Source organism: Anopheles gambiae, chromosome 2, assembly GCF_943734735.2.
Source record: "Anopheles gambiae chromosome 2, idAnoGambNW_F1_1, whole genome shotgun sequence".
In the NCBI taxonomy this organism is placed as follows: domain Eukaryota; kingdom Metazoa; phylum Arthropoda; class Insecta; order Diptera; family Culicidae; genus Anopheles; species Anopheles gambiae.
This window is the reverse complement of record NC_064601.1, coordinates 92,532,658-92,558,476: the sequence shown is the minus strand read 5'-3', so window position 1 is coordinate 92,558,476 and position 25,819 is coordinate 92,532,658. Positions and strand designations below refer to the sequence as shown.

Below are 25,819 nucleotides of genomic sequence, written 5' to 3'. Positions count from 1 at the left end.
ACATACACACAGTTACACCTCGAGCAGGCGAAGTGCCTACAAAGAAGAGGTTGAAGGAGTGGTGGGGAGGACCTTGCGATTTGATTGCAATACTTTGCATCGGGTCCTTTACTCCCTTCCAGCTTCTTATTGTACATTATAACAAATTCTCGTAAAAGATGCAACTGACATCCTTTTATGGTTTGACATTTTGACATATCCTTAGTCAATTCTACTTTGTAGCGCTGTATGACACTGCGCAGTTAGATATGGTTTTGATCCTAACTAAGTTCGTAGTTCGACGTATCGTAGAATGACGCATTATCAAACACGTATACGCGACTTTTGCGCGAGCACCACTCGGTACCCATATTGCGATTCTCCATGAGGCACCACGAGTCTTTTTTTTTTTTTGCAGTCGAAGGCTGACCAGATTAGTTCGCGGTCAATGGAAACCTCCCTCCACATTGACTCGCCGAAAGATCGTTGCTTCTATCTTCTCAGCGGCTATAAATATTCAATCAGCTACAATTGATTAGCGGTTCCTGCTAAGCGCACTCTTTTTAAAACAATTTGCCCCAATGAGTATCTTACACTAATGTTCTTCTTTTGTTAAGGAATTACACAAGATGACTTGCGAAACGTTTCAGCAAAACTTGACGCAGAAAAATGTACGATCAAAGCAAATAAAACTAACAGCATCGAAGCGCGCTACATCCCCTTTAGGGTGCCCTAGTCCTCTAGTGTCTCTGAGGCGAGAAGGCCGTGTGCAACTACTACTTCTAGCTAACTGCGCCACTTTGACAGCAATATTTCCATCCACTCATTAGTTTATCCCGGGAATATAGCAAGCGTGTTTTACCTTGTCCCTGTCATTGTGTTATCCTTGTTCCTTGGAAAAACGATAACAAGAACACAAAGAGAGAGAGAAAGAGAGAGACGAACAGCTCTATCGCTCTCGTCTTGATCACACACGGTTAGAAATACACAGTGACCCCATTTTCGGAGAACCGAACAATCACCTAAAACGACCCACTCCTCTTTCCTTCTGGTCTTTGTGCTCAATTTTGGAGGTACGCCGAATTGATAACGTTCAAGTTTTATCACCCTCCCTGCCTCATATTTCTACACTTACTAGGAATTCAAACAAAGATATGCAAATTAGCAAAACCTGCTACGATCATGTAGCTGCTACCTCATCTTCGTTCATTTATCCCCGGAATTCCCATTTTTGTTCTTTTACGGGTGTGGTGTGTTTTCGCCGAAGAAGCCGTATCTTCATGATTCCAGTGAATGGTATGTTTTACGCATGTTTTACGCTGTCATCTATTTGCACTGAGCAGCACTTCCTGATACGAAAATTGAAGCAAAGCGTGCACTTTTCCCCGTGGTCGTCTTGGCTACCAACGCTCTGGGGCCTCCCCCCACATCGAGGCGGCGGATTGTTTGTTGTGCGATTCATCAACATAGCGTGGCTCGCACACCATCAGCTGACGTAAGAGCGTTCTTTTCGCTTGAGGGGGGTGGTGTTAACTTACGAGCCATTGCTGACCACCCATCCTGTCTCACCCACTAGGCTAAGAACCGGACCTTTGACACAGTCCACCATTAAAGTTCATTTCATTTTGCACAGCTATTCGACTTTTTTCTTCACGCCACCAACAGCGCACACACACTCCAACAGTGGCCCTGTAGCTCGAGAAGCCGCGTGCACATGTCCCATCTGGTTGGCTTCTTCCTCTTTCTATCGCGTTTTATCCGCCCATCGGCGCTACTTTGCTTTGTGTTCTTTCCCTTTCGAACCTCGCCCGCGTGTGTTTCTCGCGTGTGTGGCCGTACCATCGGGGTGTACCGAGTGCAAAATTGTTTCTTCTTGCACTCGGTACGCGCGCGGGTGAAAATGCCACCCCATCCAACCAACCACCCCTTTCCACTACACCACACCTCTACGCAGCCAGCAGATACTGCTGAGATTGCTTCGTGAGCGAGCGCACGCGACAAAGAGAGACGCTTGTTTCCTACACACCACCCCCGTGCGGACACTTCGTTGCTTCCGTTCGCCCCACCGGTATTAGAGCGAGCGAGCTGGGACACATACCAGGAGAGAACACGCACACACACACACACATACTGCTTAAGGGGTTGGAGAAGAACACACGAGATATGGGAAGATGTAACAAACCAACCCGTAAAAGTGCGCTGCTTTATATGGGACAAAAGGGACGGACCGGGAGCAACACCACCGAGCGCACACGATGGACACGTGTGTACGTATGTGTGTATGTGTGTGTCGGCCAGAGCGTCCCAGATTCAATCTGCGGCCAATACCAACTCATCGGGGTCAATTTATGTCCGCGTACACTATCGCATCGTTTGATATGTGTGGATGCAAAGAGAAAACGCGAAACCATTTCCTTACGGCTACGTCTTTTCTCAGGGGAACGGATACTAGAGTGCTGGATGGCACCATCCGCGTTTTGTCATTGCCCTGGCTGCTCTGTGCACAAAGTTGTTAAATCCTTGGCCTGCTTAGGTGTTTTTGCTCGAGGCTTGGCCAGCCAGCCCAAGGACACCGAGCAGCTCTCTTCCAGCAAGCATCGCCTCGGTCGATCGGAACCCATCGCTTCGCTCACCATCACAGTCCCGCCGCAATGTTGGTCCCATCAGCTTCTTCTTCTTCTTCTCTAGAGCAATCGAGAAATTTCCTCCCACAAGGGGGTTTTGGTCGGTCGTCGTTGGTCCACGGCTTCTAACCACTGCCAACGACGTTTAGCGTGAATGCTCTTCTGTGGGATGACACACACCGAAAATCCCAGCCAACTATGACGCACCTTTCCGTTGATTGATCAATCCGCGCTCCCTCTCCTTGGGCCCGAACAGCGCGAAGAAACCAACACACGCGGTCACCTTCTTTAGAGCAATTGCACTCGTACGCCGTGTGCAAGGGGAAAGGGGTTGTTCCTTAATGTGCAACCCCGTTAGCCGTCCGCGAGAATGGCATACACCAACAACACAACACACCACCACCACCACCACCACTACTATTACTAATGCTTACACTGCTATTGCACACTGCGCGTCTACAGCTACGCAACGATTTTCCAACACTTTGGCAGAATTTTCACACCGAATGGCCCGTATCTGTACCACGCCGAGAGCCAGATTCCGTACCCTGTACCCTTTGTACAACACACGCCACCCGTCCAAATGCCCCTCCCGGAAGCCCGTAAACCACACGCGAGCTTATGACCGTGCGGGCCGAGAAGTGTACGAAAACTGTGCTGCTGCTAATGCTGCTGCTGGTGCCAGGTCCTGGTGGTGGTTGCTTTTCCACTGTTTGACAATTGATAAGAAACAACACATTCACGCACACGCGCCCTCCGCACAAACACACACGCGCAGCCCAAAGGGTGGTGAGACCACACACCACCTCTTTCTGCTGCGGGGAGAAGGTTTGGGAGCGAAGAAAACGGTTCTGGATGGAATCTTCCGTACGCACCTGGCAGCGGGATGGGGGCGGGAGGGGTTGATTAACGGTGCAACAACACCCTCGCGTCGCAAAATCTTCCTGACCGAACTACTACTGCTCTCCGACCAGCGGTGGGCTATGAATAATGTAGTTTTCTTCGAAACAATAACGTTGTTTTCACCCCTTCTCCCTTCCGACGAGAGCATTCGAGAGTTTGGTCGCACTTCTGACAGATCCATCGTAGGTTTACACTCCGCGGTCGAAGCGTTGACTGCGAGGCGCACCCGTTCAGTTACCTTTTCTTCTTTCACCGTTTGAACGCACTGTTTTGAAAATTTGAAATTAAACATCTCGTTGCACTTTTATTTTGCGTTTTGCGCCACGTTCACGTTCTCATGCGTACAATCTCCGCGTTGGCTAGGCGCACGATGCGATTGAAGTCGGTTTTGGTGTACGCGCGCCAGAAGTTGGACCGCGACCATACCAGTGCCGTGTAGTTGGGGCTTTGCACACCGTGGAACAGCCTGGCAATCGCTCGGCCGGTAAAGTTGTTCTCCGGATACCGGCAGATCGCCGTGCGAATGTCGTTGATAAGCTGCTCGTCCGTTGTGTCATCGGGCTGGATAGGGAGAGGAATTACAGTTACAACTAGTGGTTTGGAGCGCTTCCAAAGCATGATGCTTACCTCCGGGACGATTTCTATCTGCTCCTTGCTGATGTCCGTCGTAAAGTACTCCCGCACGATGGTTTTCAGTTTGTCCGAGGGTCCGGTGGGACAGTCGGCTCGACTTACCGGCCCGATGGTGTTGAAGCAGACCGAGTTCAGCGCGTCCGAGATGTACTGCAGCTGGGCCAGCTGCGTTCGCTCCTGGTGCGTAACGCGCTCGTACAGCCCGTCTAGTGCGTGGTCCAGCTCTTCGTCGGTTAAATCGCCCGGTGCGCGCACTCGAAATCCCAGCTCAGTGAACGTCACCGACAGTGGCGAGCGTTTGCGTACGTTATTTACTAAAAATAGGATGGATGGATAAAAGGATGCTAAATGTCATTTTGTGCACATTTAGCGTTCAAATCCCCCGTCGGGTATACCTGTGGTCCATTCGAGATTTTTCAGCTGATACTTGACGACGCCGCTGTCCCAACCGATGGCGGACGCTACGTCGATCACCGGAAACTCGATCGCTGTCGAGGTGGCATGCGAAATGCCACGCTTCAGATCGAGCGCAAATGCCATCGCCAGCGGTGGACACTCTTTCGCTGCCTGGCGCAGCGGCCGCACGCCCCCGTACGACATCACCTTGCACATCGTGTACGCCGGGCTGAGCGCCTGTATGTAGCGCTGCTCGTCCAGCTCCAGATAGCACAGGAAGGTGGTAATATTTTCCTCCGGAATATCCAGCTGCTGAACGGTGGCCTCGATCGAGAAGCATATTTCATGCCCCGGACAGAGACGCTTGCGCGTACCGCCACCACCACCATCAGCTTGCGTGCGTCCATCGGCCGTCGAAAGCTCCTCAAAATCATCGTCCCAATCGATACCGTTCACTGCCTTCAATTCCTCCCGCAACTCCAGTGCCAAATCTCTGCAAAAGCGAGAAATAAATGCTTGTTTTGCGCTACTTTAATAAAACGAACGGAAACTAAACAAACTTACTTGTTGGTGAGAATCTTGGCGCAAGCGCACGGGACAAAGATTTTCTGCAGCAGCTTCCGGATCACGTGCCGATCGATCGAGTTGGCGTAAATGAAGCGGCGCAGCTCGTTCCGGTCCGTACCCTTGCCGTCCAGGAACAGATGGCAGTGCGACAGGAGCCCGTCGCGGCCCGCGCGACCCACCTCCTGCACGTAGCTCTCGAAGTTCTTCGGCATGTTGTAGTGAATGATCGCCCGTATGTCCGCCTTGTTGATGCCCATGCCGAACGCAATCGTCGCGACGACAATGCGCAACTCCCCGCTCATGAACGCGTTCTGTATGGTGCGACGGCGCGACGCCGGCATACCCGCATGGTACGGTTCCGCCACGTAGTTGAGCCGTTTGCGCTTGTGCGCATTGGCGGCAGCGGCAGCGCGTGCCGCATCCTGGAAGCAGGTGCGTATAAACGTTGCCACCCGCTCGCAGTCGTCCCGCCGCGTACAGTACACGATGATGGATTGCAGCGAGCTGAACCGTTCCGACTGGAGCAGCTCCACCAGTGCCACGTCCCGGTTGGCGTCCCGCGACACGGTCAGCAACAGATTGTCCGGCAGCGGTATATCGCTAATGATTCCCTGTACTCCGTCCGGTATGGCGAGATGGGACACGATGCTTTGCCTGCAAATGGATGAGGGTCGAATCAAACAAATAACCTTTTAAAGCTTGTAACAGTAATTTCCCCCCGACTTGCCTTGTTTGAACGGTGGCCGTTGCGGTAAGACCCAGAATCGTTTTAACGCCAAGCTTTTCTTTTAGAACCTGTTGAGAAAAAGCGGACACCAATTAGAAGAGGATAATTCAGTCTTTTCACAGCCGTTCGTTCGTTCTTCTTCTTCTATTTGGCGTAACATCCTAGGCGGACATGCCGGGCCTATCCATACAGGCTTTCGAGACTTTATCCATCCAGCCGGCTGTGCGTGGTAATGGATTATCATCAGTCAAATTTTTGCTACGTGGGGACGGTCAAATTACAGGCTTGAACTCATGACGGGCATGTTACTGAGTCGTTCGAGTTGATGACTGTACCACGATTCAGCCATTCGCTTACCTTGCAAATCATGAGGTAGCTTGGACGGAAGTTATGACTCCACTGGGACACACAATGCGCTTCATCGATACAGGCAAAGGCGATCGGTGGCAGCTGGCGCAAAAGTGAACCAAACCCGGTCGATTTTTCACCCGATACGACCGCTTCCGGTGAGATCAGCAGCACATCTACTTCGCCAGCCGCTATCGCTTGCATCGTACGATCACGAACCCTGCGGAGTGGAAAATTTGCCAATTAAATGTGTTTAATTACTGCTTTCCCTCATCAACAAAGCATCTTACTTGGGCGTTTGGTTCGTGTGCAAACAGTGAGCATTCAAAAAGTCCGGCATCCCATGCACCTGATCCTCCATCAGCGACACGAGCGGAGATATCACCAGCGTGATGCAGCTACGATTCTTTCGATACAGGTACGCCGGCAGCTGATAGCACAACGATTTGCCCGCACCCGTGCTGAGCGTGACCAGGGTGGACAGCCCACACAGCACACGCATAACCGCCCGCTCCTGCCCGTGGCGGAAGCTTTGGTGGCCAAACATACGTAACGCTTCGAACACTTCCGGCGGTGTCGGCGGGAGCGTACAATCGCCCCGCTGCTGGTAAAGCGGTTCTACCGTACCCTTGAACCCGCCCGAAACCGTCACCTCCAACAGGCCGGACTGTTTGAGGAACTCTTCCGGTATTTTGTGCCCAATGTAGGCTGGTGCAGCCGGTTGTGACGCCGCTGCACTCTGCTCCGTTTCCTGGTGGTGCTCATCGCTTTCCTGCTCCATCGGTTCGTCTAAGTCGTCCTCCACCGGCAGCGTGGAAGGTTCTTCCTTTCCAGGTTCGCCGACTTGTTCCTCCGCTGGAAGGTCTTCTTGCTCCTGTTCCTTCCACACCGGGTTGGCGACTGGTGGAAGCCGTTCGATGCGGTTCGAGTGTACCGCAAGCGTTCGCGAATTGGCCATCGCTTCCGCCTCTTCCAGCGTGGGAAAGGAGGACTCTTCGATCGTGTCCGCATCGTACGGCAGCAGCTTGTCCTCCAGCGGTTTCTTGCACTGAAACGCCATGTGCCCGGTGCCGCCACACTGGAAGCAGGTTAGCGTACCGCCATCACACCCGCGCATATCCATCTCCGGCCCGGTCAGTGCGGCTGCCTTCTTCGCTTTCCACTGTGACTTCTTGTACCGACTATAGTTGATCGTTTTCTTCCCCTTCACAAACACCTTCTTGCGGATGTCAATGCGCACAAAGTTTTCGTTCAGCTTCCCTGCTGCCATCTTTTTGCGCAACGCAGTCTCTTTTGTGCTACCGGCGACTGTGGTGCGAGTTTTCCCATTGGAACTGGGTCCTTCCGCCGCCGAACCAGCGACACCGAGGATGAAACTGTCCGCAAGTTTCGTATCGCGGACCAGCTCGTTGATATCGAGCCGTGGGATGCTTTTCAGCCGAGCCAGTCCAAACTCGGGCACATACTCTTGTGGCTGTTCCGCTTCCGGTATGGCCTCTTCCTCCTCCCCATCAACATCCATCTTGCGCTTGGTGATCTTTTTCGCCTTCCGTCCCCTCTGCGATGTAGGTTTTGATGAGCCGGGACTAAGCTTCGGTGAGACGGTGGTCGATTTCCTCGTCGTCGATCGTTTCACTTTCGTTGGCTGTTTCCGCGGAACGCCGGTTGCCGATCGCGCACGGCTTACTCGTTTCGCCGGTGCGCTTTTCGGCTTCGGCTCCTCTTCCTGATCGGACTCCGGATCGTCACCGTCCGCCGGTAGCAAACCCCGGCTCTCCCGCTCTAGCTGCTCTTTATAATCCGGATCTTTATCCTCATCGTCGGCGGAAAATTCGTGCTCCATCTCATCCTGCACACCGTCCGCAAGGGGCACCTCCTTGTACGTGGCCACTTTGCGCGCATTGGTGCGCGAGGATCGTGCCCTCGGCACAACGACTGTTTTCGCTTTTTCTACCATCTTCTTTGCAACCTGTTTCGCTTTCGAGACCCGCTTTTGAACTCGTTTTTTGGGCGCTCCCTTCGGAGTGGCGCCTTGTTCCGCCTCTTCTGCTACACCACGTGGGTCTTGATTTTCGACGTCCTTGCTTTCAACCGGCAGCACATTGTTCGTCTCTATCGACGGTTTCGGTTGCTTCGCTTCCACCCGCTCCACCGGACTTCGGTTAATGGAGGTGAATATTTTACGCTTCTTGGCAATGTGCAGCATTCCCGGGGACGTTTTTGTAGCCGATTCGTCTTCCGAGTTTTCTACCACCCCATCCGAGTCGGAGTGTATCGCCGCATCGTATGCGGTATTTTGAACGCCAATTCGGGCCGCTGCCGCCGTTGCCTGCGGTGAAACAACGGCAGTGCCGCCGGCTTTATCGGTCATACTTAAGGCCGACATGCCGAAGCTGGTTGCCGATGCCAGCGAAGCCACGTTGACGTTACGCAGCCCAAAGTTGGTGGGAGTCGGACGTTCGCTGGATGGACGGGCATCGGTGGTTGTGACATTACTGTCACCCGTTCCACCTGACAGACGATTGATCCACCGTTCATCCAGCTGATTGATTGGTTCGCTTTGCGTCGGCACCAACGGTGGGGCGGGCAGTTTTTCCTCCACCTTCGTTGCATTACTTTCTAGCTCCTTCGATTTTGCCGTCAGTAGCGTTTCCAGATCGGGAAGAACCATCTTCGGGGCAGTTCCGTTCGTCGAGCTACCCTGAGATGATGGTCCGAACGAGTTGCGCGAAATCGATTTGCGTGGATTGCGCTTCGGGATTAGGGCGGTCGATTTGGGCAACAGCGTGATGCCCTTCAACGTTACCGGTTTGGGTGGTTCGATTGGTTCGGCCGGTTTGGTCGGTTGTACCGCTTTCCGGCTTTTTTCGCCCTGCCAGGCGACCAGATTGTGTTGATCTAGCTTTTCCGCCTCGAAGTGCGTGTCGGACGGTTGGGCGGTTGCGATCGGTTTCGTTAGCAAGCTGCTCATGGAGGAGCTTCGTTCCAGCAGTGCACTGTCGTTGAGGATCGTGCCGGAAGACAGCAGCAGACCGGAAACATCACCCGAAACATCCTGAGAAAAGCTCGCTTCTTGGGATATCAGTGAGCCATCGAAATCATCATCATCATCCAGCGCATCCAACAGGGTGTGCTTCAAAAGGTTCGTTTTCAGCTGGTAGTACAGTTTGTACGAGTTTCTAATCTCGCTCGGTGATTCGCGAATATCCAGCTGAAGGCAAAGAGAGATAGAGAAACAAAGATAGAATCACCTGTCCTACCTATTGAAATGCAGATTCACTTCGGGCCACACTTTACCTTTGATGGAATACGGCCATACTTTTTCCTGAACTCTTTTTCCCATTGTTTCACCCGGTACTTGCACTTTTGGTATTTGGCACGAAACGCCTGGTCGTCCTCCATTGTGCTCACTTGCACACTTCCGTTTCGTTATGGTACACGCAGCTGGACGTGGACCGTAGCTCTTCGGCCAGCAATTCTTCACAGGAACTGTCGCGAATTGCGAAAACGTTGCAGATTTTTCTGCCTGTAGTTTGGCGGGAACGGCAACCAAAACAAAACACTTCAAACAGACAGGCTGGGAGAAAGAGAGAGTGCGATTGATGCAGCCGCGGTTACACAATTGTCTCTCTCGCAACGGTTTCATCGCCAAAAATCGAGTAATCGACGAACAAACTCAACCGTTTTGCTTTTTTTGTCTCTATATTCGTGTAAAGCACTGAAAAGATGCGGGTCAAAATTTAATAAATCATTTACAAAAAAAAGCAATTTAAAGGCATGCGAAACATATCCCAGAAGAAGAAGAAAAAATATTTCCCATTGCTCGATCAATTAGGACGAGCCGTGACACGTTTGAGTGCTTAACTTGGGAGCGTAAACAGCCCGAAATGCAAACACCGGGTTTCGCGAGCTCTTGAACGCTAAAAATCGGTGCGATTTTCTCTTGCTGGCCAGCGTTTTTGAAAGGCGTTGCGAGGGATTTGAAGCTCGCGCTGGTGTGCAATTAAGTTGGTGGACAACTTTAAATGGCAAAAAAATAAATACATTCCACCACTCCTGCAACTGCTTTGACCCCACGGGGTACTACATTCTATGTGTTTGCCATTATAGCACCTGTGCTCCGCCGTCTCACTTGCACATACAAATTCCGCTATTGCATCAGCTGATTGGTGGCTTTTTATGTGCGATTTTATCTGTCAATGTAATTATGTAGGTTGTATAGGAACAACATGAAATTTATTTTGTGTATATGTTAAACAATTAAAATCATTCAAATAATCGCAATATGAACCGAATTTTTGTGCAGCTCTGTAGAGTCTAGTGGTGTTTTCGAAATTTATTTTTGTTCATGACCAGTTGTTAAACCTATAGTTATTGATTAAAATAATATTCTACTAACGATTTATCGATTGATTCAAGGTGAATTAATCATAAAACTAGTGGATTATTTAATTTTTATATGAATTTGACATTTCTTGGACCATTATCCGTGCAAATTGATTAACCGACAAATGCCCGATCCCGAGCTGCACGGATAAACGACGTTCCACTGTAATTGAACAAAATTGCGCACATTAAATTTAGTCAACCAACAAGTTTGTTTGCGTTTCTTCACGCGTCCATATGCGCGAATGACATAACGAGCGAGAACATACACACCTCGGTAAATTGTCACCATCACAACGACAGGCGTATGGAAAAAGGTGGACGAATCGTTCGAAGTGTAGTGGGAGAGAGGGACACGAACGCTCACTTTGAAACGAGCACTTTAGGCGAGTAAAGGATAGGTAGAGATAATGAGCGTGATGCAGCGATATTCGAACGTCAAAAACCCCCACTATGTTGTACGGGGCGTAGCGCTGTCACAACAAAAATGTCTATTTAGCAAAACGCTAGAAAATAGTGAAAATATTATCTAAAAATTCGTAAATATACGCATCGTTTAATTTGTGTTCGTGTTTGCAAACCAGCAAGCGCACCGCCACATTGCGACGTCTCGGTGGCACTCGGCGTAAGTGGTTGTAACCGACACAGCAGCCGTGCTTATTCCTACACTCCCCACCTCCTGAATGAACTGTGACCCTTTGGTTGTATGCGAAGTGTTACGACGGAACTAGCAGCAGCAGCAGCAGCACCAGCACCAGCAGCCCCATCGCCAAAACCACCAACAACAAAGCGCGATCGAACCAGCAGCAGCGCACAAACCCCGTAGCGGAATTCCGTCGTCCTGTTTCTGGGAGCTGCCTGTGCGTGTGCCGTGCGTGATCGTGTGTGTGTGTATCACCTTCTGTCCCGTCCCTTTCACGCCTAGTGTGCAAACGACGCATCAGCGATGATTAAACTGTTCTCGCTCAAACAACAGAAGAAAGATGGTGAAGCAACGCCGAAGGCCGGAGGACAGAAGAAAACTTTCACTGCTGCACAGCTTCGCATCACCAAGGGTATGCTATGCCGGGGTTATTGTTTGGGAGGGGTTTCACGCTCCAACCGAAGCTAAACTGTGTGTCCTTTTCCAACAGATATCAACGAGCTAAACCTGCCGAAAACATGTGCCACCGAGTTCCCGGACCCGGACGATTTGCTCAACTTCAAGCTGATTATCTGCCCGGATGAGGGTTTCTACAAGAGCGGACGCTTCGTGTTCAACTTCAAGGTACGTACCCGTGTTGGGGGGGGCGCTTTCGGAGACGACGCCATTCGACGCTAACGCGCCCTCTTCTCCTAGGTTGGACCGAACTACCCGCACGAACCGCCGAAGGTCAAGTGCGAAACTCAGGTCTATCATCCGAACATAGACCTGGAGGGCAACGTATGTCTGAACATTCTGCGCGAAGACTGGAAACCGGTGTTGACGATCAACTCGATCGTCTATGGGTTGCAGTACTTGTTCCTGGTATGTAGAAAACGGTTCATCTTTCACACGCTGTCCCTCTCTATCTTTGGTGGCTTGAAGCTCGCATGTGATCGGCCCCAAAACTGGTGCCAAAAGAATGCACATCACTTTCTTTGTCCTCTCCGCTGTGCAAATGAGTCGTCTGGCTCTGTTCTCGTTCAACCCAAACTAACGTGTCTTATTGGTTCGCTTTCTCTCTCTCTCTCTCCCACCCTTCCCATAAAAAAAGGAACCGAATCCGGAGGATCCGCTCAACCGGGAAGCGGCGGAAGTGCTGCAAACCAACCGGCGCCTGTTCGAGCACAATGTTTTCAAAGCGATGCGCGGCAACTATATTGGCGCGACGTACTTCCAGCGCTGTCTCAAGTGATATATAAATTCGAAACTAACCCTTACATGTTGCGTTTATTTAATTATTCTTACGATTGGTGGGCGCTATTATATAGACTTTAACTATAATTAAAGAGAGAGGACAACGGGAAATGCCACGAACAAGCAAACACAAGCACCACAGCAGCAGCAGCAGCAGCAAGAAGCGCAGAAACCCAAAATGCAAAGAAAAAGCCCTAATGGCAATCTAATAGGAAAGGAAAATGCACGGAAATTCACCCAAACAACTGGAACTGGAAGTAAATGAAGCATACACAAGGGAATAGAAGTTAACGGCGGATTAAACAAAACAAAAAAAAGAAGAAGAAGCGGCAACGCGTTACACACCATTTCCACTCTTACGCAACCTTTCGATTTAGTGTAGAAGCTGCAAGTTTGGCCTTGTGTAGAATGTGATGATATGAAAGAGAAAACCCGAAAGCAGACGAAATAGTGGAGCGCACGATCAGAGGAACTACAGGAATGGGCGATATGCACCTTGTTTAGATAGCTTAAAAATCGCGGGATGCAGCTCAACAACAAACAAAAATATACGACAAATGCACTACAGTCAGTCGGAGGAAAAATAGGCTCGATTCGGAAAAAAGCACACGATAGAATAGCTCGAGAGGCAAGAGTAGAAACAAGAACATACAGGAACGTCAACACAATGCACAGACACAAAAACACACACACACACTCACAAAGTCAAACTCTTAAAACACGTTTTATCTGTACATTCTCTACCAAGAAGCTGTTGCGAGGACCTGCGCGCGCTGCAAGTGCATACGCTGCGCGCACGCAATGGTTTACGCATCGGAAAAGCAGCGAATCACGCGCGCTGCTTGAGCGTTAACAAAATTTAAACATCTCCAACGGCTTCATTTGGTCGATAGGAAAAGGCACAATTTCTTGAACGCTAACACAATGGAACGCGCCAGGGACAGGCGGATTAGTACGGTAGCTTACGTTGCGCTTATAGTGATTATAAAAAAAAACGAAGATTAAGTCCTTTTCTCTCCCTCACTCACACACAAACTCAAGCCGTTACAGTCTCTAGTGGCTAAATCGTAAAAGGATAGTATAGAGAAAACCTTTCGTCTAATAAACACTTAGCAAAACGAAGGAACAAAAACAAATGACATGGGCCACCCATTCGTGCTCCTCGTCGTACTACACACACCCACACACACACGCTTGCGTTTGGCCCGTAGTAGAGACTGCCATTGCTGGAATGTGCCGAAGCGAAGCGTTCTGTCGACATTTGCCGTTTGCCAATCGTTATGATTTTTTAAAATTATAATTAATAATTACTGAAACAAAAACCAACCACAACAAACGCGTTACAATAGAGAGGAAACAAACCAAAATCTACTAAACAAGGAAAAAGGCTCCAGCTCGATCGTTCCCCAAAACTGAATGCTAGAGAAAAGCAAAAGCATGGCATACTACACAACAATACGTAGGATAATGAACAACAACAACAACAAAAAACGGAAAAAATAAACTGTGAAAAGAGGAAACTAATGCATAGTTAAAAACAACTTTTTGAAAATTGCGAAAATGGTAAACGCCTCCAAAAAACCTCATTCTGGTCGCAATAGTCGCACAACCTTTAGCTTTGTGCATTATTTTCTGCCCCCCAAAAAAAATTAGTGTTTTTTCCCCCCGTTGGGCGGGCACAATCCCAATCCTTACTGTTTGAGCATAATTTTACATGGGCGGTGACAGCAATATTGATAAAACCACTTGTTGCATGTACATGGAGTAATTCCTACACATTGGTGGGGAGGGGGCAGGGGGCGTTGCCAGGCCAACCTGTAGCATTGGCAACCCGTCGGTAACTATGTAAGCGTGTTGTTCACAACAACCAGTCTGTGCCCTAAACAGGGCTAGCCTCGACTTCAAAGAGCGATTGCAAAAACACGCACACGCACAGTATACCTTTTGGTTGCCGGTGCTACGGATTGTGCCATTTTTCTTCCCACTAATCCCTTGCAAGACAACGTTTCTAGAAAGCTGTTCGCCCAAGATGTCCATCGAAGAGCCGACGGAAATGATGACCCTGGAGCCCTCCGCAATCATTGGGTTCGATGGTGAGTAATGGTTTTTTTTTTGGGAAGTTCATTTCCCAAAGTGGTAGATACATTAAACGTTTTCTCTCTTTCTCTCTCCATCCCTTCCCAGGGCACGTCGTCTGCGGACTGCGGGTGCATCCCGACCAGCGGCATCTGGTGTTTCCCCTCGGGAACGAAATTTCCATCTACGAGTGCGCCACCAACAAGCAATCGTTCCTGCGCGGTCACACAAACACCATCTCCACGCTGGACATTTCCACCAGCGGGCGGATGGTGGCCTCGGGCCAATCCAACCACATGGGCTTCCGGGCGTTCGTGATCGTGTGGGACTGGGAAACGCGCAAAGAAATTTCGCGCCACGAGCTGCACCGCGTGCGGGTCCAGTCGCTCTGCTTCTCCTCCAACGACCAGTTCCTGGTCAGCCTGGGTGGCAAGGACTGTGGTTCGATCATCGTGTGGGATATCGAGCAGCGGACGGCGATCTGTGGCACGATCGCCACGAAGGAAACGACCGGCGAGGCGACCAAGGTGGCCAGCCTGAACAAACGGTTCACCACGTTCGTGTCGGGCGGGGATCAAAATTTGCGCGTCTGGAACATTGACCGGGAGCGGAAGCGGCTGACGGTGCAGGACGTGGCGGTGGGCAAGCTGCGGCGCGAGTTTACCGGCATGCGCATCTCCCCGAACGACGACACGCTGTACGTGGGCACGATGAGCGGAGACATTGTGAAGATTAACCTGAACTGCAATCCAAATCCGAGCGATCCGTCGCAGGACAAGATGCCGGTGCTGCTCGGATGCTTTGGCAAGCACAATGCCAAGAAACCACCGGGCAAGGATTGCGAGAAGTACCATTACGGGGTGCGCGATCTGTTGCTGCTGCCGGACGGGAAGTTAATTATTGGCGCTGGCGACGGTACGATCGATATGGTGCAGGAGCGAAACGGAAACTTTAAAAATTATCGTGGCCCCACGTGGCCGGAGCTGAAATCGGTAAGGCTATGGCTTCTAGCGTTTGGAAGCTTTTCACTAATTTCTTATTTTTTCAGCTTCAATCGACAAAGATCGATGGCGTGATTACATCGCTACAGATTCGAAACGGCAAAACGCTGCTTATCGGTACGAACGGTTGTGAGATTTACTCGCTGGAACTGGCAAACTTCTCGTCCAGCCTGCGCCTACTCAAAACATGCCACACGAATGCCGTCTACGATATAGCGTTTCCTTAGTAAGTGAGCTTTAAAGCCCTTTTGCGAACAACCTTCAACGAATCATCTCATGTTTTGCAGCAATTTTTCGCTCGTCTTTGCCACGGCCAGCCACGAATCGATCCGCATCTGGTCGACGTCCAAGATGCAGGAGCTGCTGCGCATCGTGGTGCCCAACTTTGCCTCCTCGTCGATCGTGTTCAGCCGGGACGGGAAGAGCATCATTTCGGCGTGGAACGATGGCGTCATTCGTGCGTTTACGCCGCTGTCCGGGAAACTGATCTACGCCATCCCGAACGCACACAACAAGGGCTGCTCGTCGGTGGCCGTGACGAGCAATGGCAAGATAGTGGTGAGCGGCGGCATCGAAGGGCAGGTGCGCGTGTGGAAGATCGACCCGTACGTCCAGAGCCTGATCGGGGTGCTGAAGGAGCACTACGGTCCGATCGAGTCGGTGCACATCAACAACTACGACACGGAGGTGGTGTCGGCGTCGCGCGACGGTTCGTGCGTCATCTGGGATTTGATACGGCTCACGCGCAAGCACGTGATCTTCGCCCACACGCAGTTCATTGCCGCGCAGTACTTCCCGACCGGCGTTCAGATACTGACGGCCGGATCGGACAAGCTGATTGGGTACTGGGAGGCGTACGATGGTAGCTTGGTGCGCGAGGTGGAGGGCTCCAAGTCGGGGCCGATCAATGCGATCGACATGAACATGATGGGCGAGTACTTTGTGTCGGCCGGCACGGACCAGATCGTGCGGCTGTGGAACTACCAGCTCGGGGTGGAGGTGGCGGTCGGTATTGGGCATGCCAGTGCCATCACGTCCGCTCGTTACAGCCCGAACGGCAAGTTTCTCGTCACCGGCTCGAGCGATGGCGGTATCTTTGTGTGGAAGGTGCCGGAGGTAAGTATTTGGTGGTGGTGGTCGTGGTTTGTGTAGCAATCGATTGGTACTGCCCTTCCTCAAAGAGGGGATTAATTTTAATCCCCTCCCTGTGGTAACAAGGTCGCTGACGCAATAACTAACCTTCGCTGGTCGTTACAGAAATTCCACATTAAAATCCCCGACGACATTTTGAAGCCCGCGAAGGACGACGAACAGTCGACGGCGTCGAAAGCGCCCTCCAAACCACCGACACCGAGCACATCCGCGACCAAACTGGCCAAAAGCTTGTCCTCGCAGGCAATCATTGGGCGGGACGGATCGCGCAAAGCACCACTGGTAACGTCCGATTCCCGCGTGGGAACCTTTCTCGGAGGACTACGCAACAACAACAACAACGAAGACATTCGTGTGCACGCTTCCGGTCGGTCGACACGCTCGAGCCAAATCGCTGAATGTCCCGCGATCGACCCGAACGCACAGCCAACGATCGATCCGTGCGTTGATACCGCTTCGCTGGCGGACTGTGACCAGCAGGAGCAGTGGGAAACACGCTCGCAACATTCCGCCGGAAGTCAGAATCGCCTTTCGGAGCAATCACCGTTCACGCAACTTGATGGGGAGGGTGGTGGTGGTTCCCGGGGAAAGGATTGCAATTTGAACGAACCGTTAAGCGCGGGTAGAAAGCAGTAGGCGCCCTTCGCAACCGTGTTGGTAGCATCATTTCGATCAAAGTAGTGCGTGTGAAATTATTGTGCGGAAGAAGAAGTGGTCGGGGGGCTTTTTTTCGGGGCTAAAAGTTTTGTATTTCAACCTTATCTACTACATCGCCAGTAAGTTCGTAATAAACGTATCGATCTCGAGCCGGGCCTGCTTCAGTTGTGGCGGATCACTGTCCTTCGGTTCGTACATGTTCGCACAGTGGGCTGTGCCGTCGATCAGGATGGTGGGCATGTGGATGTCGTTGCTTTCGGTCAGTCCCAGCCGGTGCCACGGGTCGATGTTGCCGTGCACGTACAGCACGTTTGTGGTGGCCGGATCGAGCGCACCGTAGTTGGTGTTGGTCCGGTAGACGGCCCGTGCAAGCGATTCCGCCCCGAACCGGGCACCGTACACGTCGACGCACTGGCGCACGAAGAACTCCACCGGAAAGCGGTCGCCGAAGACGGAGCTGGCATTGTTGGACGTTTGATAGAATCCAAACTCGTTGCACGTCTGGTACGTCCACTGTCGGGCTGGGGGAGCAAAAAAAACGATAAAAATAGAAGACAATAGAAAGAAAAGGCGTAATGACACCCTTCACTTACCTCCACTAGCTTGGGACGATCCCCAGGAGGTGTTGCGCATCTCCTCGATCGACTTGTCGTACACAAAGTCCAGACAGGTGGTGTTGCTCTGCTTCAGCAGTATCCGGTTCACCTCGGCCAGCCGGGACACAGGTGCCCCGATCGTCTGGTTCACCATCACGTCACACACCTCGTCGATCGTCACGGTAGCGTGCGGGCTGTTGTCCTTGTTGTACTGCACTACGCCGGCGAAATTGCTCGCGATCGCCTCGAACAGGTTGGCAATGTCGAGCGGATTCTCGATCGACCGCTCGACCGGATCGCACAGCTGGAACTTTTCGTTCAGCGTGCGCTGCCCGATCATGTGCTTGAGCAGCGTTTCCACCTGCTGGAAGGCGCTCCTGACCGCCCGCACACAGTCGGCCGAGTAGCGCTCCAGCGACCGGGTGACCGTGTCGTAGTACTCCACGAAATCGATCTTCGCCAGCAGCGGCCCACTGGAACTGATCGCACCGTGCACCAGGGACGGATACTTTTCCCGCAGCCAGGCGGCCAGCGAGCCCGGGTACGAACCGCCGAACGCGATCCACCGGTGCCGGTGCGGCTCGAGCTGGTACTTGTCGTTCATGGCCACGATGAAGTAGGCCAAATCGGCGAGCGCCTGTTCCGAGGTCAGGTAGGCCAGATTGCTCGTCGACAGATCCTCCGTCGGGCGGCTCTTGCCGTAGAACCGGTGCTCGAGCTGGAAGCACAGTGCGCCGTGCTTTTCCGCGTACCGGATCCAGGCGCCCTCGTGCATCCAGCGGGCCGTGGCCTCACCCTCGCCCCCGATCATCAGAAATACCGGTGCGTTCGGGTCGGACGCGTTAAAGTACTGATCGTTCACGTAGTAGCGCTGCTGCCAGGTGGCCGCATTGGTCGGATCGTTGTGATCTAGCTGCTGCTCGAACCAAAGATCCGGAACGGCGGCCTGCGCGTGAAAGCGCTCCGAGCGACTCGGTGCATCCTGTTGGAACATTTTGCCACGCCAAAAGCGGCGCACACCGTACACCTCCGCCCCGCCGAGGAGCAGAAACATCACCCCAAGGAAGGGATAAAGAAAGGATTTATCGACCATCTTGCCGTGCTACGTGGAGGCACACGCGGAGTGAAGGCAGGCACTCAAAATGGGGACACTTTTGGTCAGTCTAATGCCCGACACGATACGACACAAAGAACGGTGATGAAGACAACGAGCGACTGCTGACCGAACACGACTTGCTGCAAACAACAACTATCGGCAGGGCCGTCGGTCGACCGTTGTTTTAAACAAACTCCCCGCGCTGATAACTATTATCAATTTTCTCTTTCTCGCACTGACCCTGCCGGACGGGCGAGCTAATCGAATTTGCTTCTGTGACCTGCCCTGCTCACAGTCCACCACTGCCTTGGCCTTGCTTGTGTAATGTTGCGTGCGAATGGGAGGATAAAAAAAAAGCATAAACCGGGCGGAACGAGGAAGGCTGGAGGGAAGATAAGCCTAGAATTATCCATGCTGCTTTTTCTGCTGCTGCTTTTTTGCTTCTGTTGCGTACGGGCGTTAACTGGGCGGTTATTTTATAATAAAAATACATTTTAATGAAAAAAGTGTGCAAATTGTGTGCTCTATGTAATGATGTTACAGTTTGTAGAAAGTATGGCTTGTTAAGCTGAATTGTTTGTGAGACTGTTATTCTTCAAACGAATGTAACGGATATTTTAAAGAAAAGTGAAAGTGCATGAGATAAGCTCCAGCCGCCTGTGGAAAGAATGAAACAAAAAACGCGACATGCTACAAAAGCAATAGCGCGAAAGAGAAAGAAAGTATAATTCAAGTTTGACAATCACCGACCAAGCAAATTCGAACCAGCCTCAGCAAACCGCACCTCTACACACCTTGGCTGCAGCGCATGTATGACGTTTGCTTCCAGCTCGCGCGAAAAAGAGACGGCTAGCACGATCAAGCGAAATCAGCCCGCCGTGTTGCACGCGGTAGAGAGAAAGCGCGCATGCGACGGCAGCTCACCGCAGCAAAGCAAGTCTCGATCTCGACGCGCACACACAGTCCAGTGGCGACGGCAAAGTGGCTTCAGGAAAAGTTCGCTCGACAAACGCAGTGAAAAACTCAAGGCTTGTGTTTGTGTGTGCGCGCATGTGTGTGTGATTGTCTTGTTTTTCCGTGCGTGCGTGCTGTGCTGTGCTGTGTTGTGTTTACGCGTGTCGAACAGCAAAAGGAAAAGCTGTGCCAAAAAACACAGTCGCTTGCGCACGCCCTGGAGAAGGAACCGTCGAAGCGCAAGGGCGAACGACTGGCTAGTGTGTGAGAGAGTGAGAGAGCGAAAGACCGAGAGCGAGCGGGAGGGAGACGGAAAGACAGAGAAAACTTCCTCCTCTCTACACTCTACACAGCCATTATTCATCGCTGCTCACGCATCCAAAACGGTGTTTGATAAGGGTGGTGCGCTGGAAGTGCGCTCATCTACCCCAGAGGTACGGATCATCACATCTCGGGGCCAGTTGATGGGGGGTGAAGAAGAAAAAACGCAGCTGGGTGAGCACAGGACTCACACCGAAGCAAATATTACAGCAAAAACAGCAACCGTATCAAAATTGTGATCTCAAAATCATTCCAGAATCCCGTACACCTACACACACGCAGCACTGTGTCCCGCCCGTGGTGTGCCCGTTGGAAGTGTGTAAGTCATCGGGGACGGCGCGCTGTAGCGTTATCATTGTCCGTCGTGCAAGCGGAAGAGCAGAGAGGAGCAGGCGGGTTGCGGTCCCATTAGCGAAAAAAAAGGTGGACAATCGTCGCCGTCGGCAAGTAGCAGCGGAAAGCAGCAACACAGCAAGCGCACACGGACACAGAAACACGGTGTGTGTGTGTGCGCGCGCTCGGTGTCGTCATCGGTCCGTCCGGTCCGTCCGTCCCGACACAGTCGGTCAGCCGAAAGGGAGAGAAAAAAGTGTGTGGCCCGGCCGCACACGGAGACAGCACTCACACACATCTCAGCAGGCACGTATCTTGCGCACGCGAATTGTTCTTGTTTTTCCAGCTCCCCGCACCAGCAGCAACCCCTGTTTGATCATCATTTCCACTGGTGGTGGAGAGAGAGAGAGGAGGGGTGCTGTCGGAAAAGTGCATCACCATCATTATCATCATCATCATCATGATCATGATCATCTCGCCAAACGTCACGAGAGTGTGAACTATCTACATCATCGTCCTAATTCCAGGCTGAAAGCTGTTGCCTGGAATCGTTGGAGCATATTTAGAATCAGTGTGAAACTCCACCCTCCCCCCCATAACTCGATCTCCGACAGGGTGTGTATGTGTGTGTTAGTGTGTACATTTAATAATCTCTCACGAAATCGTGCTACAGCGGGGGCTGCTGGCAGGGCGGAGCAGAAAAGTAAATCGAATAATCGGCATTGAAGATAGTGATGAAGTGATATACACGGTGTAAAGGGTGTATTTGTGCATGTGTGTGTAAAGTAGGCTGTGCAGCAAAGATCCACCAGTATCTGTGTGTGCGCGCGGGCGCGGGCGCACGGGGTTTAATAATTGGCTTTGCGTGAATCGCAGTGTGCGTAAGCGTGTAGGTGTGTTGCGCGCGCGCGCGCCACTGCGCTAGTGTGTGTGCATGTACCAATTGTGTGTATGTGTTTGTGTGTGTGTGTTCGCATCCGCTCAGCGGATATAGAGTGTGTCAGGCCGATTTACGCGCTGCATCCGCGGTAAGGGTGCAGCGTGAAAGAGAGAGAGAGAAAGAGAGGGGGAGATATCCCTCCAGCACAAGTGCAACCATTCCCGCCCCCGAGAGAGGGTTAGAGAGTTTGTATGCTGTCGATCGCTAGATTAGTGCCATTACGCGCTTTTCGGAAGGGTGTTGCATTCCCATCCTCCCTCACCTCCCTCCCTCCCTCCTCCTACAACAATATACAGTCGGGGTGCGTGTGAGTGTGTCTCGTCTTCCCTACACCGCTGCCATCTCCCTTCAGCCCAGTGGCGACGGGCAATTGAGAGCTACAGCGGCAGGAGAGGGGGGTTTAATTGATCCACAGTGAGGAAATACAGCCCCCCTTCCGCCTTTCCTTCCTATTTTCTCCCTTCCCACGTCCATTGCGTGAGTGAGTGAGCAAGTGCGTGCGTGTCTCTAGGTTGATCACCATCCCCCACCCCCTTGCGCGCGTCAGATTGTGGGCACGGGCGAGGCAAAGGCAAAGGAGGCTGGCACCGTAGCAGTCCCAGCAGCCCGAGCCAAAGCAAACATTAGCAAAACACGGCAAGGTGAATAAGGTTTGTGGTGTGTGTGAGAGAGTGAGTGAGTGAGTGAGAGAAAACGAGACAGGTGGATCGTGATGTTCACACTGCTGGAAAAAGGGCGATGATGATGACGATGATGATGATGATGGTGATGTTCGTTCTAGCAGCATCTCTCTCTATAGCCTAACGATCTGATCATCTGAATACAATAGTGGCTAGCCGATCTCTTACGTGTGTATTCTTTTTTCTTCCCTTTCTCCCTCCATGCCTCAAACTCCTACCCAACCAACGCAACGCGACTAATTATTGGCACACGCAATGGGACGGCCCAAACACAGAGTGTGACGACACGAGAGGAGGAGGTGTAGAACCGTAGTAGTGTGAGTACACCGTCACCACCCACTACCACCACCTGATCGACAACAGGCGACAGCATGAACGAAATCGAAGCGCTGCGTCAGGAGGCGGAAACGCTCAAAAATGCGATCCGCGACGCGAGGAAGGCGGTGTGCGACACGTCCATCCTGCAGGCGACGGCACAGCTGGAAGCCGTCGGTCGCATCCAGCTTCGGACGCGCCGCACGCTCCGGGGCCACCTGGCGAAGATCTACGCGATGCACTGGGGCAACGATTCGCGCTATCTGGTGTCGGCCTCGCAGGACGGCAAACTGATCGTGTGGGACTCGCACACGACCAACAAGGTGCACGCGATTCCGCTGCGCTCCTCCTGGGTGATGACGTGTGCGTACGCCCCGTCCGGCAACTATGTCGCGTGCGGCGGGCTGGACAACATCTGCTCGATCTACAATTTGAAGACGCGCGAGGGCAACGTGCGCATTGCGCGCGAGCTCGGCGGACATACGGGCTACCTGTCCTGCTGCCGGTTCCTCGACGACAACCAGATCGTGACGAGCTCGGGCGACATGTCCTGTGCGCTGTGGGACATCGAGACGGGCCAGCAGACGACATCATTCCAGGGGCACACCGGGGACGTGATGGCGCTGTCGCTGGCCCCGCAGGGCAAAACGTTCGTGTCGGGCGCGTGCGACGCGAAGGCGAAGCTGTGGGACATCCGCGAGGGCCAGTGCAAGCAAACATTCCCGGGCCACGAGAGCGATATCAATGCGGTGGCGTTCTTCCCGAACGGGTTCGCGTTTGCGACGGGCTCGGACGATGCCACCTGCAGGCTGTTCGACATCCGGGCCGACCAGGAGCTGGCCATGTACTCGCACGACAACATCATCTGTGGCATCACGTCCGTGGCGTTCTCGAAGTCGGGCCGGCTGCTGCTGGCGGGCTACGATGACTTCAACTGCAACGTGTGGGACACGATGAAGGCGGAACGGGCGGGCATACTGGCCGGACACGACAACCGCGTGTCCTGCTTAGGCGTGACGGAGAACGGTATGGCGGTGGCGACAGGGTCCTGGGACTCGTTCCTGCGCGTGTGGAACTAAGCGAAGCAGCAGAGACAGAGAGTGTTTGTGGAATTTTGTGTGTGTGTGTGTGTAGTGTGAGAGCGTACGAAAAGTTCACCAACATTCGTCGACGCAGCGGCGAAACCCGCACATTGGAAGGATTATTTTTTACCTATTTTCTTATTATCAACCCTTTCGTTGTCCGTGGAACTGTCGTTGAGCGTGTGAGGAGCAGTCTAGCTCTGTTCCAAGTTTACACTCCGCGAGCACGGTTTAACTCGAGTCGTTGGCACCACACCACGCGCTATAGCTTATGCTAGCGTACGGTAGAGGGCGCCACCTGTGCAATGCTCTGCAGTGTGGTGAATATGGTGAATTTGCAATTACCGCCGTTTGGTCCTTACCAAATGCTCTTCAAATTCAAATGCAACGAGCCGAGCCGCGTTTCAACATGTACGGACAGGAGAGGACAAACCGCAACACACATCCCCCCTTCCCACACACGTCAACAAGCACACGTCGTTAAAACCTTACCCAAGCAATAGCGAGTTGTTTTTTTCTCTTTTTTAATTTTGCAAACAAAAACAATCGGTATTTTTACGCCCGTATTATTGCATCTTATTGGTTAACTATTGTGTTTTTTTTCTTGCTTTGTAACATTCTCTACATTTACCATTTTGAATCCCATTCGCCCATGGAAAGCTGCGGTTACGAATGCCGAAAGCGATCGCGCCCGCGCGCACAGAAATGTCTCACGTTAAATGCGTTTACGAGCAGCAGCAGGAGCAGCAGCAGCAGCAGCACAAACTGATGCACCCCAAAAACGCATCCTAAATACATGTACGTTGTATTTTTTAGGTTAGTATTTAAGTTTTATTCATTAGTCCTTCGCTTCGGTTTCGGGTGTGTGCGTACACGTGTAGTATACCCCTTGTGTGGCGAAGGACGCGCGTGTGTTCGGAAGGAAATGGGCCGCCGCTGCCTTCCTCTGCACAATGCAGAAAAGGGATCCCAAATCAAAGAAAACAAAGTGAAGCAAAGAAGGGCACATAGAGAGAGAGAGCGAGAGCGAGAGAGAAAGAGATAAAGATTGTGGGTGGGAGAAAATGGCCACGGCTTAGGAACATCGATTGGCATATAGACTATTACTATAATTATTATTATTATACCTAAAACAACAAGCAAGCAAATTTGTAAGCTGTAGGAAAAGTGGATGGTGTGCAGTAGCGTTCGATGTGTTGAATGTTGAAAGGCAACTAAAACGGAATATATTTATGGATAGAAAACACTAAAACAAAACAAAACAAAAAAAGGAATGAAAATAACAACAATCAGACACAGAATGATGATGTGCAGGATCTCCGGAATGACGCGGGAAGGATTTAAGTGTGGAGAGAATCCCCTAGACAGGGCGAATATGAATGAAATGGAGGAAAATTATCGAAAAAGCAAGCACACTATCACAAACATCTAATAACCATATGCCGGGTTTTAAGTCAAGCCGAGCTCCACATCCATCAGCAGCAGTTAATGCGAGCTTATCCGCACACCCTTGTGGATGCAGCATATTGACGGATGTTGTTGATTATGATGATAATGGACGTTTTACATCAAACACAGTGCAAGCAATGCACAATTCCGTACAATGAAAACTCACTGGCAAAAACACACGCACCCAACATAGGAAGTAGTAGGGGCGGGAATGGCGGGTTCATCATTCTTCGGCGACTATAACAAAAGGCAAAGTAGAGCTAGAGAGAAGCTAGAGTGTAGCGAAAGACCAGAACACATAGGAGGTAGGAGCACTGAACACTGAAGAATGGAATGCCCTTTTTAATACGAATATAGTACATCACCAACCAAAAACCAATCCCCTTTCCCTCCTTCCCACCTCCAATCCTCTTGCTGACCATCATCTTGCACTAGCCAAATTCCAAATACGATCCAGAGGGAGGATGGCATCCGGCACACTCTGGTTTGGAGCGGTGTTGACCGTTGCAGATTTCTGTTTGTTATGTGCAGATCGTCTAAATTCATGAATAAAGTCTCATACGTGTATATCTATGACCATACCTGCTGCTGCGCGGTGTTCTCTTCTTTCAATTTTCACTTACTTTGGTGATCTTCAACAGGTGTGTTATGCGATAACGGCATCCCATGGTCGTTTGAAGGTAGGATGATGGTTTAAAATGACGGTTATTTTGCGAGCTTTTTGA

The 25,819-nt window shown here is 51.6% G+C and overlaps 6 protein-coding genes across 14 annotated transcripts in view; 3 read left to right on the top strand and 3 right to left on the bottom strand.

Annotated features, from left to right (window-relative positions):
* LOC1276586 (proton-coupled zinc antiporter SLC30A1) overlaps positions 1-3,663 on the bottom strand; it is a 31,306-nt gene extending 27,643 nt beyond the window's left edge. For 2 of the 6 annotated variants that reach the window (XM_061663306.1, XM_061663304.1), the window contains exon 1: positions 3,479-3,663. The gene's annotated coding sequence lies outside the window, so the exon portion shown is untranslated. Of the gene's footprint in view, positions 1-2,810; positions 3,440-3,478 lie in introns of those variants that run through there. The other 4 variants (XM_061663305.1, XM_315949.5, XM_061663308.1 and 1 more) reach the window with 4 other exon arrangements.
* Positions 3,664-3,783: 120 nt separating this feature from the next.
* Positions 3,784-9,760, bottom strand: LOC1276585 (uncharacterized). Its single transcript, XM_061663303.1, has 8 exons — positions 9,475-9,760; positions 6,468-9,388; positions 6,187-6,397; positions 5,830-5,897; positions 5,100-5,756; positions 4,535-5,028; positions 4,134-4,453; positions 3,784-4,067 (listed from the first exon to the last, which is right to left on the bottom strand). The coding sequence occupies exons 1-8, from the start codon at positions 9,577-9,579 to the stop codon at positions 3,834-3,836; spliced, it is 5,010 nt and encodes a 1,669-aa protein (XP_061519287.1). The 5' UTR covers positions 9,580-9,760; the 3' UTR covers positions 3,784-3,833.
* Positions 9,761-10,971: 1,211 nt separating this feature from the next.
* On the top strand, positions 10,972-13,966 carry LOC1276584 (NEDD8-conjugating enzyme Ubc12). The gene is made up of 4 exons (XM_315947.3): positions 10,972-11,618; positions 11,697-11,830; positions 11,903-12,070; positions 12,300-13,966. Exons 1-4 carry the CDS (start codon positions 11,510-11,512, stop codon positions 12,438-12,440), a joined length of 552 nt encoding a protein of 183 aa, XP_315947.2. The 5' UTR covers positions 10,972-11,509; the 3' UTR covers positions 12,441-13,966.
* Positions 13,967-14,090: 124 nt separating this feature from the next.
* Positions 14,091-17,477, top strand: LOC1276582 (cilia- and flagella-associated protein 52). Its single transcript, XM_061647410.1, has 5 exons — positions 14,091-14,535; positions 14,627-15,510; positions 15,567-15,745; positions 15,807-16,635; positions 16,777-17,477. Exons 1-5 carry the CDS (start codon positions 14,472-14,474, stop codon positions 17,305-17,307), a joined length of 2,487 nt encoding a protein of 828 aa, XP_061503394.1. The 5' UTR covers positions 14,091-14,471; the 3' UTR covers positions 17,308-17,477.
* LOC1276581 (putative serine protease F56F10.1) lies at positions 17,370-19,380 on the bottom strand. Its single transcript, XM_315944.5, has 2 exons — positions 17,922-19,380; positions 17,370-17,849 (listed from the first exon to the last, which is right to left on the bottom strand). Exons 1-2 carry the CDS (start codon positions 19,015-19,017, stop codon positions 17,437-17,439), a joined length of 1,509 nt encoding a protein of 502 aa, XP_315944.4. The 5' UTR covers positions 19,018-19,380; the 3' UTR covers positions 17,370-17,436.
* Positions 19,381-19,426: 46 nt separating this feature from the next.
* LOC1276580 (guanine nucleotide-binding protein subunit beta-1) lies at positions 19,427-25,675 on the top strand. 4 transcript variants are annotated; one of them, XM_061647412.1, is made up of 3 exons: positions 19,427-20,469; positions 20,552-20,934; positions 22,524-25,675. In XM_061647412.1, the coding sequence occupies exon 3, from the start codon at positions 22,620-22,622 to the stop codon at positions 23,640-23,642; it is 1,023 nt and encodes a 340-aa protein (XP_061503396.1). In that variant the 5' UTR covers positions 19,427-20,469; positions 20,552-20,934; positions 22,524-22,619; the 3' UTR covers positions 23,643-25,675. The 4 variants fall into 4 exon arrangements, with proteins under 4 accessions (XP_061503396.1, XP_315943.3, XP_061503397.1 ...); XM_315943.5 differs by having other exon boundaries at positions 19,840-20,408; XM_061647413.1 differs by lacking the exons at positions 19,427-20,469; positions 20,552-20,934 and adding an exon at positions 20,999-22,209.
* Positions 25,676-25,819: the final 144 nt, after the last annotated feature.

Excerpts from the sequence above, each read along its gene's own strand:
- LOC1276585 (XM_061663303.1), bottom strand. The coding sequence starts at position 9,579 with ATGGAGGACGACCAGGCGTTTCGTGCCAAATACCAAAAGTGCAAGTAC. Across the intron at positions 5,898-6,186 it reads GCTACCTCATGATTTGCAAG|GTTCTAAAAGAAAAGCTTGG; the intron begins GTAAGCGAATGG and ends TTTTCTCAACAG. Across the intron at positions 4,454-4,534 it reads AAATCTCGAATGGACCACAG|TAAATAACGTACGCAAACGC; the intron begins GTATACCCGACG and ends TCCTATTTTTAG.
- LOC1276584 (XM_315947.3), top strand. The coding sequence starts at position 11,510 with ATGATTAAACTGTTCTCGCTCAAACAACAGAAGAAAGATGGTGAAGCA. Across the intron at positions 11,619-11,696 it reads ACAGCTTCGCATCACCAAGG|ATATCAACGAGCTAAACCTG; the intron begins GTATGCTATGCC and ends CTTTTCCAACAG. Across the intron at positions 12,071-12,299 it reads GGTTGCAGTACTTGTTCCTG|GAACCGAATCCGGAGGATCC; the intron begins GTATGTAGAAAA and ends CCATAAAAAAAG.
- LOC1276582 (XM_061647410.1), top strand. The coding sequence starts at position 14,472 with ATGTCCATCGAAGAGCCGACGGAAATGATGACCCTGGAGCCCTCCGCA. Across the intron at positions 14,536-14,626 it reads CGCAATCATTGGGTTCGATG|GGCACGTCGTCTGCGGACTG; the intron begins GTGAGTAATGGT and ends ATCCCTTCCCAG. Across the intron at positions 15,746-15,806 it reads TACGATATAGCGTTTCCTTA|CAATTTTTCGCTCGTCTTTG; the intron begins GTAAGTGAGCTT and ends CATGTTTTGCAG.
- LOC1276581 (XM_315944.5), bottom strand. The coding sequence starts at position 19,017 with ATGGTCGATAAATCCTTTCTTTATCCCTTCCTTGGGGTGATGTTTCTG. Across the intron at positions 17,850-17,921 it reads ATCGTCCCAAGCTAGTGGAG|CCCGACAGTGGACGTACCAG; the intron begins GTAAGTGAAGGG and ends TTGCTCCCCCAG.
- LOC1276580 (XM_061647412.1), top strand. The coding sequence starts at position 22,620 with ATGAACGAAATCGAAGCGCTGCGTCAGGAGGCGGAAACGCTCAAAAAT.